General features: G+C 46.3%; 1 protein-coding gene across 6 annotated transcripts in view; it reads left to right on the top strand.

Moving 5' to 3' along the window:
• The window catches only part of JARID2 (jumonji and AT-rich interaction domain containing 2), a 271,874-nt gene that overhangs the window by 194,023 nt on the left and 60,990 nt on the right, over positions 1-16,861 (top strand). For all 6 annotated transcript variants that reach the window (XM_042985686.1, XM_042985684.1, XM_042985687.1 and 3 more), the window contains one exon: positions 2,830-2,999. In XM_042985686.1, coding sequence (XP_042841620.1) covers positions 2,830-2,999 — 170 coding nt within the window. The remainder of the gene's footprint in view (positions 1-2,829; positions 3,000-16,861) is intronic.

Here is a 16,861-nt window from a genome sequence, read left to right as displayed (position 1 = left end):
TGGCTGTGGGTGCTGCTTCATGGGCCCTGCGAGTTGAATACAGAAATTGAGGATGAGCAGTGAGAGACTTTCAGTTACACTGCTTGTATATCTGTAGAATCTGATAATAAATTTGAGCCCAGTTGCCTTATTATTATTTTCTTTATAATTTTCTTTTTAACCCCAACCTAGTCCTATTATAAAAATACCTTTCAGTAGGGGCGCCTGGGTGGCTCAGTCGGTTAAGCTTCCGACTCTTGGTTTTGGCTCAGGTCAGATATCACAGTTCGCGAGTTCAAGCCCCACACCGGGCTCTGTGCGGAGAGCGAGGAGCCTGCTTGGGATTCTCTCTCTCCCTCTCTCTCTGCCCCTCCCCCACTTGTGCTCCCTAGCTATCAAAATGAATAAACTTAAAACACACACACACACACACACACACACACAACCATTTGCAACCAATAAAAAAGCTAAAGGGGGGAAAAAGTCACCGAACTCATAACTTTGATCCTCCCCACAGTCTGAGAGGCACCACTGTGGTCTCTCCACCCCGCATCTGGTCCTTAAGCTTCAGCACCCCCATCGAGGGACCCTCCCCTGGGCTTAGTGCTCACCCTTGCACACGCTTTTGGTGTGTCACGTCTTAAATACAGGCAGTCGGTTGGTTACAAAAAAGCTTCCTTCTCTATAACCAGGGGACGGTGGTGTTGCCCTATTTTCTTAACCATTTTAGTCTTTGGGGAATTTTCATTACACGTGTTGGGCTTTCTGCTGATGGCTTGTTTGTGGGGCTGTTTCATGTTGGTTACTCCTGGGTTCTCAGCTGTTTTGATTAGCCTTGATGTCTGTAGGTTTCACGGACTGAAGGTTGCCCAGTAAGTAAAGAGTGGTCGCACCCTCTCCCTCTGGATCAAATGTCAGTCGTTACTGGGAACGCCATCTATACATCTGGTGGTGTTTCTCACGGGTTTGGGAAGGGAGGCCAGAGTAGAGACTCATCAGTACACAAGGTGGTTGAAATTTTTTTTGGCAAAGAAACCATGGTGTGTGTGTGTGTGTGTGTGTACGTGTATTTTGCTGGACTATTTTGTTAAATACCAGAGTGTTGATTTAACATGGGAAGGTATTGTGAGCATCGCTAGGTTAGTAGACTACAATTGTTACTATTTTTTAAATTTATTTTTTTACTAAAAAGTTTTTTGTTTTTTTCTTTTAATAAGTTCATTCATTTTTGAGAGGGAGAAACAGAGAGTGAGTGGGGAAGGGGCAGAGAGAGAGGGAGACACAGAATCGGAAGCAGGCTCCAGGCTCCAAGCTGTCAGCACACAGCCCGACGCGGGGCTCAAACTCATGAACCGCGAGGTCATGACCTGAGGTGAGGTCAGACGCTTAACCAACTGAGCCACCCGGGTGCCCCAATTATTACTATTTTATGTAACTTCAACAATAAGTAAAGGAAGATTTATTTGTGCTTTACTAATATGCCTGGATTCTTTTTGTTGTTCTCCAAGCAGCCTTTGTGGGGAGGGGTGCATTTTCAGTTCCACACAGTGATTGATTCTGATTTGGATTCTGACCCATCCCTGTGCCATTGGGCTGCTTTTTGGTCTCTTCTGTTTTTTTGGGGTTTTTTTTGGGGGGGGAGGGTGGTCTTTCTGTCCCCCCACCCCCACCGCCCCTCAAATCCTGTTTCTTGAGCATCTCTCTGAGCAGGGCTGGCTAGTTGGTCTAAGCAGTACACAAGCAGGTTCTTGCTCTAGCTGATGCCTGGCACTCCCCATTGTGAACTGGGATCTCTACAATGAAGGAAGCGCTGGTATGAGGAAATTTGTGATAAATGTCAGGTTAGTTACACATAAAATAAAAATATGGCCATTTTCATGCGTGGAGGCAAGCAAATTAACAATTAACTGGTGCCTACAGTGTTAGGAAGGAAGTAAAGGAGGCTTTCCAAGACTCATTAGAATTCACATGCTAGAAGGAGTATCTTTCTTGCATGTGAGATTTTGTAAATGAAAGATGCCTAGTCAGGAGATACGTGCTGTGATTTGTAGACACCATGGATGAACTAGGGATCAGTATCTCCGTAGGATTGTGTCGGGAAGAGGCCTGACACGTAGATTAAGGCCAGTTTTTGGAATCCCTGAGAAGTTAGGACTTACCTATCGGCAGAGGGTGCCCAGAATTTGTTGGTGTTTCAGAGGGACTAGAGAAATATTTTTTTTTTCCTGCATTACAAGCGTCCATTAATGTAACAAATTGACATGGCTGGATTGGGGTCTGAAGAGATTGGGGGCGGGGAGACCGCACTCTGAGGGTGTGAGACGGGATCAGTGGTGCGCAGGCAGGTGCTGGGGGGCTGGCTGGGTGCAAATAAGGGCACAATATGAAGGTAATCGTGTATGTGTGATTGTATCATGTTTAAGCATACAATGCTTGCTTGATACATCATGTGGCAAGATGGCTTTGCGATTCTCTCGTTACTCTGGGCTTAATTTAAAACTACAAAGCCATTCATTAATCCCGTGTCCTCAAATGCCACCTACGATGTTGGAAATACCCAGGCACCCACGTGGTTTGTGCACTGGCAGGCATGTTCTTGTATGCGTACACACGCATGGCACCCATTTTATACCCGTGTATAACACCTAGCCTTTTAACCAAATTTATTGCCCTTTACGGCGATCCTGTGGTTTATGAGAAGGTGAGAGATACAGAGGCTCAATTAGGAAGAGTTTGCTTGAATTAGGGTCCTTTTTTTCCCCCCTTTCGTGTCTTGACTTACTGCCGCACGTAGATCTGTATCCTCCGATCGCTGCCTAATTCATTTTTAATTTTCCTTTGCTTCTCCAGGCCCAGGCTGCAAGCACAGAGGAAGTTTGCTCAGTCTCAGCCGAACAGTCCCAGCACAACCCCGGTGAAAATCGTGGAGCCGTTGCTGCCCCCTCCAGCTACTCAAATTTCTGACCTCTCTAAAAGGAAGCCCAAGACAGAAGATTTTCTTACCTTTCTCTGCCTTCGAGGTGAGACCGGGTTCCCCGTCGGGCAGGAAGGAGCACCCACTGCAACAAAGAGGAAGACCCTGTTCTGAGCAGTAGACGTTAGCTGGGGTCAGCGTTGTAGACCGCTCGCTGGCCTGCTTTTGGTGGTCAGTTTGAAGTGACATGTGCCTTGAGTCTTCACATTTCTCCTTCTGTCTTCATTGATTTGACTCTTAAGTCCCCTTTCTTGGCTTCTCAACACCGTCTCCTAGTTGGTCGTTTCCAGCTGTAATGTTACAGCCTGACTTTTCCGGATCCCCCTTTCCAGAACCCCCACCATTCCACCACACGCGTGCTTTGCCAACATGGCGTTTTGTTCTGTGACTGTTTTGTTTTTTTTTTTTCTTGGGGTGTCTTGAGTGGAGATAGTCTCCTTTGGTCATATTTTGCAAAGTCCGCCACAGGGCCACATTGACTGAGGTTCACACTTTTCCACCCTACTCCTTTGGGAAGAATCCTACCAGTATTTTCCAAGTACAGTTGACCCTTGAATAGCATGGGCCCACTTCTCCATGGTGTTTTTGTGTTTGCTTTTTTCCTTTGTTGTTTTTGTGTTTTTTGCAGTAAATACAGTACCGTAGTGTAAGTATATTTGGTCTTATGATTTTGTTAATAACGTTCTTTTCCCCAGCTTCCTTTCCTATAAGACCACAAGATAAAATGCATACAGCATAGAAAATATGTGTTAATGGCCTATTTACACTATAGGAAAGTCTTTCGGTCAGCAGTGGGCTATTAGTAGCTAAGGTTTTGGGGGAGTCCTAAGTTCTACACGGGTTCCTACCGTGTTAGTGGGTTGATGCCCCAAGCTAACCTGCACATTGTTCGTCGTCAACTGAACGTAAAGGTGACAATCATGGCCCAAATATGTGGATTAACAGAGTGCAAGGTTGAGGATAAAATTTCATAATGAAGGATGAGTTGGGATTTACATGGCCTTATTTGGGAAAGAGGTCACTGCAGGAACTGACTTCATTGGTGAAGAACATAGAAGGTTGCTTGGGAGCTTCGGGAACTTCTTAGGGCCTTGGTAGCTGCAGAGGAGTGTGTGATTAGAAAGCTGTGATTATGGAGGTTTTTTGATGAGGTTACTTGACAGGCGCCAGGAGGACGTGGTCTTTGCTGTTGGTCATTTGGTGGAGGTAGGGCTTACGGTTCAGGGTTATGTACTTAAAAACTAGTGTTTTTTGAAATAAGTTACAGCAAGATTTAAGTATAGTAGAATTTTTTCTTAAACTGTGTGAGAATTTCTACCTTGTACCCCCTCACTCCTTAACACATTAGTGCATATTTTCTGAAAATAAGGACATTCGCAGTGATCCATTATTACCATTTAATCTTCCAGGCCCTCCTCCCTGATGGCTTCAAGTGCCCTTAGAGAGGGGAGGATCCTGGTCCCAGCTGAACATTGTCTTTAATTGTTGTCCGCTTACTCTGGATCAGGTCCTCAGCCTGTGCTTCGTGACCTTGACTCTTGAAGATTACAGGCTGGTTATTTTGTAGAATGGCCCTGCTCCGTTCCTGTGGTCTGGGGTCTCCTCATTAGATTTGCGTTTTGCGTTTCTGGCAGGAATGTCCCAAAAGTGTTGCTTCTCCTTGCATCCTGTCGAGTGGTACACAATTCTGGAAGGTCTATCCTTTCACAGTAATCACTCGATAAAGGTGGGTTTGTCAGGCTTCTCCGCAGTGAAGTGATCTCTTCCGCCCTTGTAATTTTTGTTTTGTTGGGAGGTTCTCTGGAGGTCCATATTCCATTTCTCCTCAAACACTGTTTCGTTTGTTTCACCTGTGTGGGCTCATTTCTTTAAAAAAAAAAAAAAAAAAAAAAAAAAAAATTTTTTTTTTTTTTTTTAATGTTTATTTAGTTTTGAGAGGGGGAGACACAGAACCCGAAGCAGGCTCCAGCCTCTGAGCTGTGAGCACAGAGCCCGACGCGGGGCTCGAACTCCCGAAACATGAGATCATGACCTGAGCTAACCTGTCAGACGCTCAACTGACTGAGCCACCCCGATGCCTCATTTCTAATTTCATTCACAGTGTCCTTATCTATTACTTTTCAAAAAAAATATTTGAGTCTTTATTCAAAGATTAAAACTTTTTTTTTTTTTTTTTTAAGTACAGTCTACCCTCTACAACATCAGGCTCACAAGCCCAAGACTGAGTTGCATGTTCTGACTGAGCCAGCCAGGTGTCCTTCTATTACTATTTTTTTGTTTATTATGAGAGAGAGAGAGAGGAAGAATCCCAAGCAGGGATGTGGGGCTTGAACTCAGAAACTAGGAGATCATGATCTAAGCTGAAGTTGGACACTTAACCGACAGAGCCACATGGGTGCCCTGCCATGGCTTCATATTTACTCAAGGAAGGATCCACTGGTCTTGTTCCATTACGATGTCTGAAAATGGCTCTGTTGAGAATTGAATTTAGTTATGCAAGTTTTTACTGTGGAGTAGGTGTGACTCATTTTGAGAGAGGAATTTGTGCCATGCATACCTATATGTGCATTACTTACAAAAATACCTTCTGTGGTTTGGGAGATTTGGAGAAGGACCTTGCTTGCTTGGAGAGGCCTGCTGTAATTGCTTAAGTAAATTGCATCTGGGGAAAACTTACCCATTACCCAGCTTTGACGTTTCAAGGCTCTAGATAAAAGAGAACCATGTCTCTTTATAGCCACAATTTACTTTGCGTTCTCAGATGGAACAAAAGGTTTCAATAAATGAAATCTAGGAGTTATTTAAAACAATTCGGGGAAAAATGCTCTGAAACCTTGGAAATTTATTCCTGTGTTTTTGAGCCAGGCAATCAAATAGGTTTTCTTATTTGTTTTTAGCTGATAAACAGTAAGAGTTTGACACATAGTATTGCCGTCTTCTCTTTGTCTTAACAGTTTTTCGACATGAGGTATTAAAAGGCTGAGTCTTCTTTAGCTTTATATTTAAAAAAAAAAAAAAAAGATCCTGTTTTTGTGAAGTCAGATGTGCTTTTACCTGAATTGGCTCCAAAATCCCCAAATAATAGGTGATTCTTATATGGTACCTTCATAGTCCTGGAAGTGGGGTGTATCATTAATTAGCTCGAGCAATTAATTACCTATTAAACTTCCTATTTTGAAGCAGACAAGGGTCAAATAGATGATCTCTGCTGTGGTGGTACTTCAGTAATTTTCTTAATATTTGAAATGAAGAAAAATACGATGGTAAACTTTCTTTGGTCATGCAAGTAATCGATGTTTCTCTAGGGAATATCAGCAGAAAAGATGGGGAAGGTAAAAGAGTAAATCCAAAATACCCTCCCTTCTGGTCTCCCAGAGACAACCCCTGGTCACCACGTCTCTGATGAAAATATGACTGAGCCTTCCGTGTGCATATATGATCTGTGCGTCCCCACCTCTGCGAACCCAACCTCTCTCCCAAAGGAAATGCGTTTGATTGTTATTGGCGCCGTCTGGTTTTCCTGCCTAAACATATCCCATAAATACCGGTTCTATTTTGTGGGCGCCTCCTCATTTATCAGATGCCTTGTGTACATTTAGACGTATTTCTGACTTTCTGGTATCAGCTGCTGCTGCTGCATATCCGCGGTGAAGCTTTGCCTGGGCTCACGTTCTGTTCAGGAGTCGGCATTCAGGGATGTGATGCACATTCGAATACCTGCATTCTAATTCCCTCTTCTTGGGTGCGGATTCCAAACCACAGAGACGGAGCCCCATAGTCCAGGTCCTCGTAGAGCGTCCCCATTTACCTCATCAGCCTGTGGGTGACGGCGGGCACTGGTAGGGGTAAAACTCAGCCTTAAGCTCATTATTCATACGGAAGAATGTCTGGCTGCAGAACTAACGAAGGAGTCCAATCAAAGACCTGGAAGTGATGTTTGTTGCCGAGGATTACAGGTCCTCCTTTTCTCTAGTCCCCTATTATTACCTGTGATCATATCGGTGCTAATTTAGAAGCTGGAAGAGAATAAATCTTGAGCCAGGGAGGGGCAGAGAGAGAGGCAGACACAGAATCAGAAGCAGGCTCACGGTGCCGAACGCCAGGCTCGAACCCATGAACTGCAAGATCATGAGCTGAAGCTTAACCGACTGAGCCACCCAGGTGCCCCGCGAATGGAGGTCTGTAAGCCTCATTGTTGGTTATTTATTCAGGATGTCCAGTGAGCCTGAGATCCTGCCTTCTCCCCACACCTCCATCAGGTATTTTCAACAAAAACCTTAGGATAGAGATTCCACCCCCCCCCCCCCGCCCCCATTAATACTACTAGGATTAGTGTCTATATGTAAACATCCTTGCCAGTTATTCAGGGTTAAAAATGCTTTAGCGATTTACAAAAATCAGAGACCTTTCAGCTAAGTTCAGCAAGGCTCTGTCCTTTCCTATTTAAGATCATGACCTAAAATTTCAAAAGGAAAAACAGGGAATGAACAGTGCAGTGGGGCCTGAAGTGTTTGCCTGCAGTGTATTTATCTTTAAATAGCTGCTTTGAAGGGGGTCCACACGTCTCCTGCCGGAGGCATAATTAGTATCTTTCACTGGTAAACCCGGGGAAGGGGGGATGGGGGTATGTGTCGTGTGCTGAGGTACGATGGCTGTTATTTCCTGTCAGCGGTCTCGTTATTCTTGATTAGTTGGGTCGTCTTCTCTTTGTTCTGACTATGATTATTAACAGATTAAAAAGCTTAACACCGGAGAGCCACGGCAGGTTAAATGATTCCCTTATTTACATTTTTCTCTTTATGGGGCACTGCAAACAAGGGGGGTTCCCAAAGGGGATTCCTGGAACATATACACACACACCTACACGGTTCTCTTGACCGTGGGTGGTGTCCCAGCGGAGTGTCACAGGCCTGCAGGGTGGAGAGAGCTTTTTTTCAGGGGGGAATTCCTGGGTGAGGAACCACACTGTCAGCCATTGTGAAGCGGTGCTTTCTGTTTGTGGACCTGCCTGCCTTTTGTTTCCAGAATCTTAGAGCATCTTCAGTGATCAGCTGTCATTCAATTGCTAATTAATTCAGCAAGCCTCTGTGGAACTCTTTTTATATGCTAGACACCTAGAAAACAGAGGTTAGAGACAGGAAAGCATAGACACATACAATAAGAAGACCTTGTACCCCAAATGGCACCCTGCCCAAGGCTGCCCGGGATGGCTGCTCTAAGGAAGTAACACTTGCTCAGGCTTTGTGGAAGGGAGAGGGGGCCAGCTTCTGCCAAGGCGTGGATTGGTACAGGGGTTTGGTGCTTGGGAGGCCCCAAGTTAAAGCAAGAAAGTGGGACGTGTCAAGGTCAGCTGGCCTCGCGTTAGACAAGCCGAGAAGCTGACGAGATGATTGACTTTACCTGGGCCCTTTAGGAAGATGATCCTGGTGGCTCAGTAGAAGAAGGCTTGAGGCCGCAGAAAGCCTCCCCACCCCCCACCTTCCCGTGGGGAGGTTATTGAGGCATCCAGGCACAGCCCTGGCGAATTTGAGATCTCTGGCAGGTGACTTAATCTGCTCTAAGCCCGTTTCTTCATTTGTAGCATGGGTAGATTGTGTCTGTAGCACAGAGTTGTTGTGGACTCAGAAACTACAGCTAGTGAGTGTTAAACAGGCCCAGCTGATGCCCATGGTGGCCATCCCGGGAGATTTAATTTCCTGAAGAGAAGAAGGCAGGAGTTGAGATTTAGGAAGGGACATTCTGAAAGACCAGCAGAGTAGACAAGACTGCAGGTAGCCCATTGCGGGCCTTACTGACCGGGAGCTCGTAAGTTGATGGAGTACTGGCTTTGGCTATTGGGGACGAGATGTTAAGTAGGGCACATGCAAAAGCCTGGGGCGGCTTAGAGGTCACAGGATGAAAGGAGCTTAACCCGCTAGAAAGCAATTAAGTAATCCTCCAGCTGCAAGGAACACTTCAGTGCTAATAACGATTCGGGAGCAGAATGGGAATGCTTTACGCCGTATGCGATCTTTGGGGAGGAAGCCACACTGTGTCACAGTGGTGCACACCTTTTCTTGAAGGTTCCTTCAGAGACGTGTTGCATCGTAGTTTTTGAGAGAAAAATGGGATCCGAAACGGTATTCTCCTTACCTTGAGGGTTTCAGTGGCTACCCTCTCTTTTCTGCAAATCAAACCAGCCTCCTGTGCTTGGTTTTCCAGAAGAGTCCGTGTTACATGGCTGAATTCTGCTGAGCAAGCAATTTATTTGCCAGGATAGTTTATCAGGCTAGTTAGGAAGAAATATGAAACCCTGGAATTCTTAAGCGCGGAGGATTGGGGGGGGGGGGTGGGAGGGGGGGGAAAGGATGGATCCCTTTTAATTGCTCTGTGACCTTGATCAGTTGTTAAGATTCCAAGACATTTTGTTCAGAGGACTGGCCGAGCTCCAGGCCAGCTGGCCTCTGACCAGGCTTTGCCCTCCCTGGAGATAAAGCATGCTTCACGTTTTCCCAGCCAGTGGCTGTTGGCACGGATTCAGTAGCGTTCCTCACAGTCAGTTCTGGCCTTCTCTGTAATTTCTAGAGATCCCCTTAGTATTTCCTGTCCTTTCCGAAATCCATTTAGAGAAGGTAGATGGGGGTAAAAGTAAGGACAGCCCTATTTTGTTTGCTGAGCACCTTGCTGGCTGCCGAGGTGTCATTGTTCTGATACCACTGAAGTCCTCAGTACTATTCACCTTAAAAATAAAACTCTTTTCCCGTACCAGCAAAAATGGGCTTCTTTGGGAATAGCAGGGAATTGGAGTTCCGACGTACAAGCAAACCATAGGCAAACCCATCAAAGAAGAAGAAGGCTTTACGGAGGAGGAAGTTGGGGAAGGGGTTATTTCAAAAGAAAAGTCCATTGGAGAAAAGCATGTGTGCAGCGTGGTGATCGTTTCTCAGGGCTGAGTCGCAGGGGGTATGGATTTCTTCCAGGAGACGGGATGGACATGCTTCCCTGTTGGGGCCCGTAATTGATGACTTTCTCCTGTTGCCATTCTGTCGGGGCCCGTAATTGACACTTCTTTCTGTAATTTACATCGATGGTACCTCTCCCCTTTCTAGCGTCCCAACTCTAATGAGGTTTCCCTTTATTAATTTTCACAGTGTGCATGTCCCCCAGGCAAGGTGACCCTTCAGTGTTCAGTGTTAGGATTTGTGGATGCTTTGCATGATGGAGAGAGAGACTTTGCGGTTGGAATAGTGGCTGTGTGACCTTGATAAAGCTACTTTTCTGACTTGTTTGCACTTCCAAACTTGATGAGTAGAAGTTATGTACCATCGAGCCCATCATAGCTGCCATATGGTGTGATTGGTGTGTTCATTTGAGGTAGAGCTAGAGAGACCTAATTGCATTTGATGGGATGTGTATTTGTGTGTGTTTTAAGCCGCGTGTATAAATAACAAACCTGGGAAAGGCTGTAAGGGGGAGGATTCCAGCTGTTAATTAAAAGTTGGCTTCTCCTGTTGCTACTATGGGCAGGTCGGCAGGAGTTGACAGTTGTTGGGAGCGAAAGTGGTTCTCACTGCTAGGAGTCCGTCCTGTTAGGACTCTGGCAGGTGGGACAGGTGCCCTAACTTTGGGGAATTTCCCAGGTGCCCACGGGCTGTAACAGAGGAGGACTGTCCTGAGAAAGACCAGACCAGCCAGGCAGTGAGGAGGTCGGCGCTTCTTCCCTGTTCTTAGAAGACTTTCACATGGCTGAAGGTTTCGAGCTCTCACTCAACATTCTCCCTGAACTCCCAGTTCCAGAAATCCTCTGACTTGTTGAGTCCACTTTGCACATCTGCACCCCCATAGCTTGTTATCCACCTGCTTGCTCCCCCATTTGGGAAAGCAGGTAGGAGAGAAACTGCTTTTGCTCTTACCTACGTAAAGTTACAGGACCGTCTGATCTTTACAGTTCTGAGTTTTTGTCCCCGAAGCCACACATTAACCTAGCATCCACTTGGGTGGGAGCTGCTTACAGTGCATTGGCGTATGTTACCTCGTTCCCTTTGGGGTTATCACGCTTGTTCCAACTGAAGACCTCCTCCTCCTCCTCCCCGTACAGACAAGAAAACTGAGTCTCACAACCAATGAGCGCGTGACCGCCGAGCTGACGCTTCATCCTAGATTTTTGGATTCCGTGTAGGGTCTTTGCCAGTGAATTGGATTTGCACAGGTCACAAGGAAGAGCAGTCCTAGGACGGGCATCAGGTGTAGGCAGCTCCAAACCCCTTTAGGAATTCGGGGTTCCCTTTGAATTTGGCCCATGCCCTGCTGAATGTATCCCTGGTAGTGCCAGAAATGACTTAAGCTGAACGTTTTAAAATTTTACCGTAATTTTAATTACCTTTCCTTTAGGACCAGTGATGTTAATTTTCTACTGATCTGATAGAGATAAATCATTTAAGACATGTGGATCTCTTTAAATTTTTTTTTAATGTTTATTTATTTCTGAGACACAGAGAGACAGAGCATGAGTGGGGGAGGGTCAGAGAGAGAGGGAGACACAGAATCCGAGCAGGCTCCAGACCCCTAGCTGTCAGCACAGAGCCCGACGCGGGGCTCGAACTCACAGACTGCGAGATCATGACCTGAGCTGAAACCGGACGCTCAACTGACTGAGCCACCCAGGCGCCCCACGTGGATCTCTTTAAAAAGAAAATCACGCAGAGCGCCTGGGTGGATTTAGAGTCCAACTTCAGCTTAGGTGGTGGTCTTGAGGTTTGTGAGTTCAAGCCCTGCATCCCATCAGTGCAGAGCCTGCTTCTGATTCTCCCTCTCTCCCTCTCTCCCTCTCTCCCTCTCTCCCTCTCTCCCCTCCCCCTGTCTTCTCTCTCTCTCTCTCTCTCTCTCTCTCTCTCTCTCTCTCTGTGCCCCTCCCCTGCTTGTGCTCTCTCAAATGAACATTAAAAAAATACATATTTTAAATATCACACGGAGTAGTTGTATATGGTGAGTCATCTTCAGGCACATGACAGTGGATGAGGTTTGGGAACTCTGGTAAGTAAGTTCTTCGCTGGTGAATTATAAAGGCTGACCTGGAAGGGACCAAGCAACATTGCCATTCACTGTTTTCTAGCTGTTCCACATCCTTCGTGTTTACCTGTGGGGGGATGAGGGCAGACCTCTGCTCTGTTTGGCGTGCTAGTGGCCAGAATAGTGCCTTGGACATACACGGATGAATGAACCAAGGCAGTCACAACTGCCTTTTTCTGTGACTCTCCCATGTCGATGATCGGAGCTTTTCTTCTCACTCAGGAAATCAGTAAATAATTACCCCTCTACCCCCACCCCCCCGCGGTGCCTACCAGTTTACTCTGAAGTTTTGTTTTAAAATTGCATAACGACAGTAGGGGCCGGCTGCTTTTCATATTCTGTGTGTGTAGCCTAAAGATCAATCGTGGAAATGCCAACTCGGTGGGCCAGGCGGGTTTATTAGGTCAAGCTACGGAATTGGACTCCCCAGCTAACAGTGTGCAGGGAATCCCTTTAGGGTCTTTCCAAAATAGAACTGAGCTATGTTTAGCTTGTTAAGATAACTGGTCGGGGGAGGGAAGATAATGGGAAGGAGGGCTTGTTATGTGTACATGATTATGATTCATGGAGAAGAATCCAATTTTATAGAAACCACAGCCCAAATTAGAGAAAGCAAGCTTTTGGATTAAAATGATTTCTGTTGTGGTTGTAACATACCACAGTTTGATTTTTGTCCAGATGAAAACATTTGGTTTTCACTTCAGTAAATATTGTGGAGACATTGCCAGCTAATTCTGAAAAAGTAATGAAATACGGCTTTGGCAAAGTGCACATGCATTCTGTACTCCCGAATCCACTTATCTGATCCAAGTTCAGATTTTTTCCCACATTTGCTAATGCACTTGAATAATCAGAAGAGAAAATCTGCCTGTAATTCTAGTAGAAAACTGTATCCCCTCAATACACTTTTATCATCTATGGGGTAGAAAAGAACTCTTCCTTCTTTACTCCTCCCCAAATACACCCCCCCCCCCAAACACATTCCTTAAGTCTTTTGAAACATTCACCTTTCATTGATGACCCCTTTAGAACTACAGTTTGTAGGGGAGGCAGGATGTAGTTCTGTGTGGGAAGTCAGCCTCTCTGCCTTGTGGTGAATGGCGTTAATGGCGTTAATGTCGTGAATGGCGTTAAGGTCGTGAATGGCGCTTGTCCCTTGACTTGGGGAGACCACCCTGGGAGCACCAGGGCAGAGCTCAGACTGAGGGCTGCTGAGCCCTTTCTGTGAGACCCCTTGTATTTCCTGTCTTTGCTGGTGTTTTGCAGCAGGTGAGCCTTGCTGTGGAAAGGGACGATCTCTTTGGCAAAGTTCTTTGGTGTTGTGAGACCACCGGGCCCTCTCTCCCTGATGTTTGCAGTCCTGTAATACCTGTTTTCCCGAATGCTAGACCCACAGGGAGCTTTTCCAGAGTCTGCCTCATTGACAGTTGGAGTAAAGAATTTTCTCTCATAAATTGTCTAGAGATGAATCTTATTTCTAAAGGTTTTTTTTTTTTTAATTTTTTTTTAATGTTTATTTATTTTTGAGAGAGACAGAGACAGAATGTGAGTGGGCTAGGGGCAGAGAGAGAGGGAGACACAGAATCCGAAGCAGGCTCCAGGCTCTGAGCTGTCAGCACAGAGCCCGACGCGGGGCTCGAACTCACGAGCTGTGAGATCATGACCTGAGCCAAAGTCAGATGCTTAACCGACTGAGCCACCCAGGCGCCCCTAAAGGTTTTGTTTTTTAAAAAAAAATTGGTTTTAATGTTTATTGTGTGTGTGTGCACACACGTGAGAGAGAGAGAGAGAGAGAGAGAGAGAGAGAGAGAGAGAGAGAGAATATCCAAAGCAGGCTCCAGGCTCTGAGCTGTCAGCACAGAGCTCCCCACTGGGGCTTGAACCCACGAACTGCAGGGTCATGACCTGAGCCAGAAAAGTCGGACGCTTAATCCACTGAGCCACCCAGGTGCCTCGAGGCGAAGCTTATTTCTAATGTACCAGGATCTATAAGCTGCATGCTATTTTTGATGAAAACTATTTTGACGAAAAACATACGTACTCTTCTATTTTCGAATACTGCTTTCACTTTCTGTGGACTCTGGGTCAATATGATTACGTAAAACACCCATTCACCCATGTTTATACTGAGGAATGTGGGGTAATTTCCACTAGTGATAAATAACCCAGACCGCTGTGTGCTTTTAGGGTTTTAAACTTCCCTTTCTTTCATCTTTTCCTGTGTCTTAAGAGATTCCTCTTTCTCTAAACTGATTGGTAAGTTAGATAATCGAGCTTGAATCTAGGCTAAGAAGAAATAAATGTGCTCTATGTGAATGCCTTTTAACTAGTTGTGGTTCCTGACACGCTTGGTATTTCCTTTTATGGATTTTAGCTGTTCTCCAGGTATTTGCATATAGCCGTGTTTCTCTGTCGCCTTGATTATTTTCACTTGAGCATAAAATAATAGGATGCCTTTTTTTTTTTTTTTTTTTTTTTTTAAATAACCGGTTTTGTCTCTGTGAGACTCAAAGCTCCTTTTGCTTTTTGCCCGGGTTCTGGTTTCTCCTGATCAGAATGCTAGCTTTCCAGATGGACATGCCAGCAGGGACTTCGAGGATGTACGTAGCCACATGGCGACAGAGTGTCACATTCTGTTGGATGCAGCGTCCTGCGCTCGCTTCGGTTTGAGTGCAAACTTCGTGAAGTGGAAGGTGATGAGGGTACCCAGGAAAATTCTGGAGGTCTGTTCCTTCTGGGGCGGAAGCTCACGGTTCACGAGGTGGCTTCTGGTAGACAGGTTGTTGTGGGCTGGCAGTGGCTTTGTGAACGCAGGCTAAACGACAGCAGGGCCATACCCAGGGGGAGACGGGTTGTTTGCAGTGAGTGGCGAGAGTTGGTGCAAGGCGAGGACGTAAACTTAAGAAGGACATCCCCACCTTGCCTCTTTGAGGATGCTTTCTTTATCTTTGGGTCCAGACCAGTGGGTCAGTCATCTGACCAGAACCACAGTCCCCTCTCAGTGTGAGGGAGATCTGCGTTTCTCCCTGTGCCCCAGAACGTAGGGCGGATCGGCTCGTTCCGCAGCTGACGGTGGAGCCCCCTCCCTCAGGACTTGGTGGCGGTCCGAGTTTCCGTCTGAGGGTGTCCCTCAGAGACGGCCCATCCCGGTTCTTCACATCTTACAGGTCCCCGTGTTAGCCTCTGACTCTCTTCTAGAATATCTAGGAGGTTACGACAGTGTGTTTGCTTGCTGAGAAGCTATTAGAACGGATGCATGCAAAAGATTGGTTGTTTGCTGCTTTTGTGGAAGCTCTTACCCTGTGAGCTTTTCTTCTGGGAATATTGACGGAACTTGGATGCTTTTTAGCCATTCTCTCCACTTTGGTTCTTTGGAACATAAGGTTCACCCCATTCTCTCAAAATCATGAGTATAAGGAATGGAATAGTGCATTCGTGATGCTTATCCAAGGCAGGAGCTTTTAAAAACCCACACCAGAGGGCCGCCTGGGTGGCTCAGTCAGTTAAGTGTCTGAGTCTTGATTTCAGCTCCGGTCACGATCTCACGGTTCACGAGTTGGAGCCCTGAGTCGGACTCTGCACTGACATTGTGGAGCCTGCTTGGGATTCTCCTCTCCTCCCCTCCCCTCAATAAACTAATAATAAAACACACCCAAAATAAATAAACTTAAAAAAGCCTCTACAGATTCTGTTAAAGTGGAAGTTAATTCCTTTTCATATGTTGCACCTGGATTTCAGCTGATTCTATTTGAAATACAGACCATTTTTCTCAGTCTTAATCCCTCCCTTTTTTTGTTTTTGTTTTTAAAGATGACCTCCCATTAGCCTTGGTTGCGGAGTTCACTGCCTTTCCTGCTGAGAGGACACTGGGGAAGGCTGGAGGGGCACCTGCCACCCCCTGCCCCCAGCACATCCCTTCCCCTGCTGCCCCCCTGGCTGGCCGCTGCGTCCTGGGGTTGCCGTGTGCTCTCCACACACGCCTGTTCTTCTCTGTGCTGGTCCGCGTGTCCCAAGATGGAGCCCAGGGAGGCTCTTCGTTAGAAGAAATCAGACCTGGGTCTTTTAATCCGGAAGGAATTTGAAGAGATGACCCACCCATACGTCACATATGTGCCAGGATGAGTTAGAGCCCATGGGAAAATCCATCCATCTCTGTCTCATGAGTGCTGAAATACAGTTAGTCCAGCGTTTTCTAAAGTATACCTGAGCAGTTAGACTTGGGAACAAGGATCCACCAGCACTGGTTGTTTGACTGTACCTCGCCTACCCTGTGCACAGCCTGACTGCAGACCTCCCGAGGTGGAAACGGGAGAGTGCTGTCCCCTTTTCCTAGTCAGTCTCCTGATTATAAAACCACTTTAGAACAAGTATAGATACATATTGTTCCAGGGGAAGTATGGCCAGATAGTTTTTCCTTTTCTTTTCCTTCCTTTACTTTTCTGTTTATAAGAACCTTCCTTCTATCAAAAACCTGCTTCTAATTGGAGATGATCAAAAGGGAGGGGGGGAAAAACAGGTTAATCGCTTTTGTTAGCCTGTAGCCAAGTCTCTTCTGCCAGGTACATCCCTGTGGAGTTTCATTTGTACCTAGTGCTGTGACCCACGTCATTTTGGGGTTTTTAACATGCACAAAAGGTCATGACTGCAGCAGACGGAAGGTGGCTTGGAGAGCTGTCTGTGTGCTCTTTGCATTTCTGCAGGGCGGGTATTGGGGTGGCGACCTCTGTTCCCTGATGCTGCTCATTCACTTCTGTGTCCTTGTTGGATCGTGTGGCCCAGAAGCCGGACAGGGATGGTTCTAGACACCTCCACTGGGAAGGGGAGCGGGTCGGTTGCCTGTGTCTTTGTTGCTGTCCCGGA

This window comes from Panthera tigris, chromosome B2 (assembly GCF_018350195.1).
Source record: "Panthera tigris isolate Pti1 chromosome B2, P.tigris_Pti1_mat1.1, whole genome shotgun sequence".
Taxonomy (NCBI): domain Eukaryota; kingdom Metazoa; phylum Chordata; class Mammalia; order Carnivora; family Felidae; genus Panthera; species Panthera tigris.
This window is presented reverse-complemented; position numbering and strand designations above follow the sequence as displayed.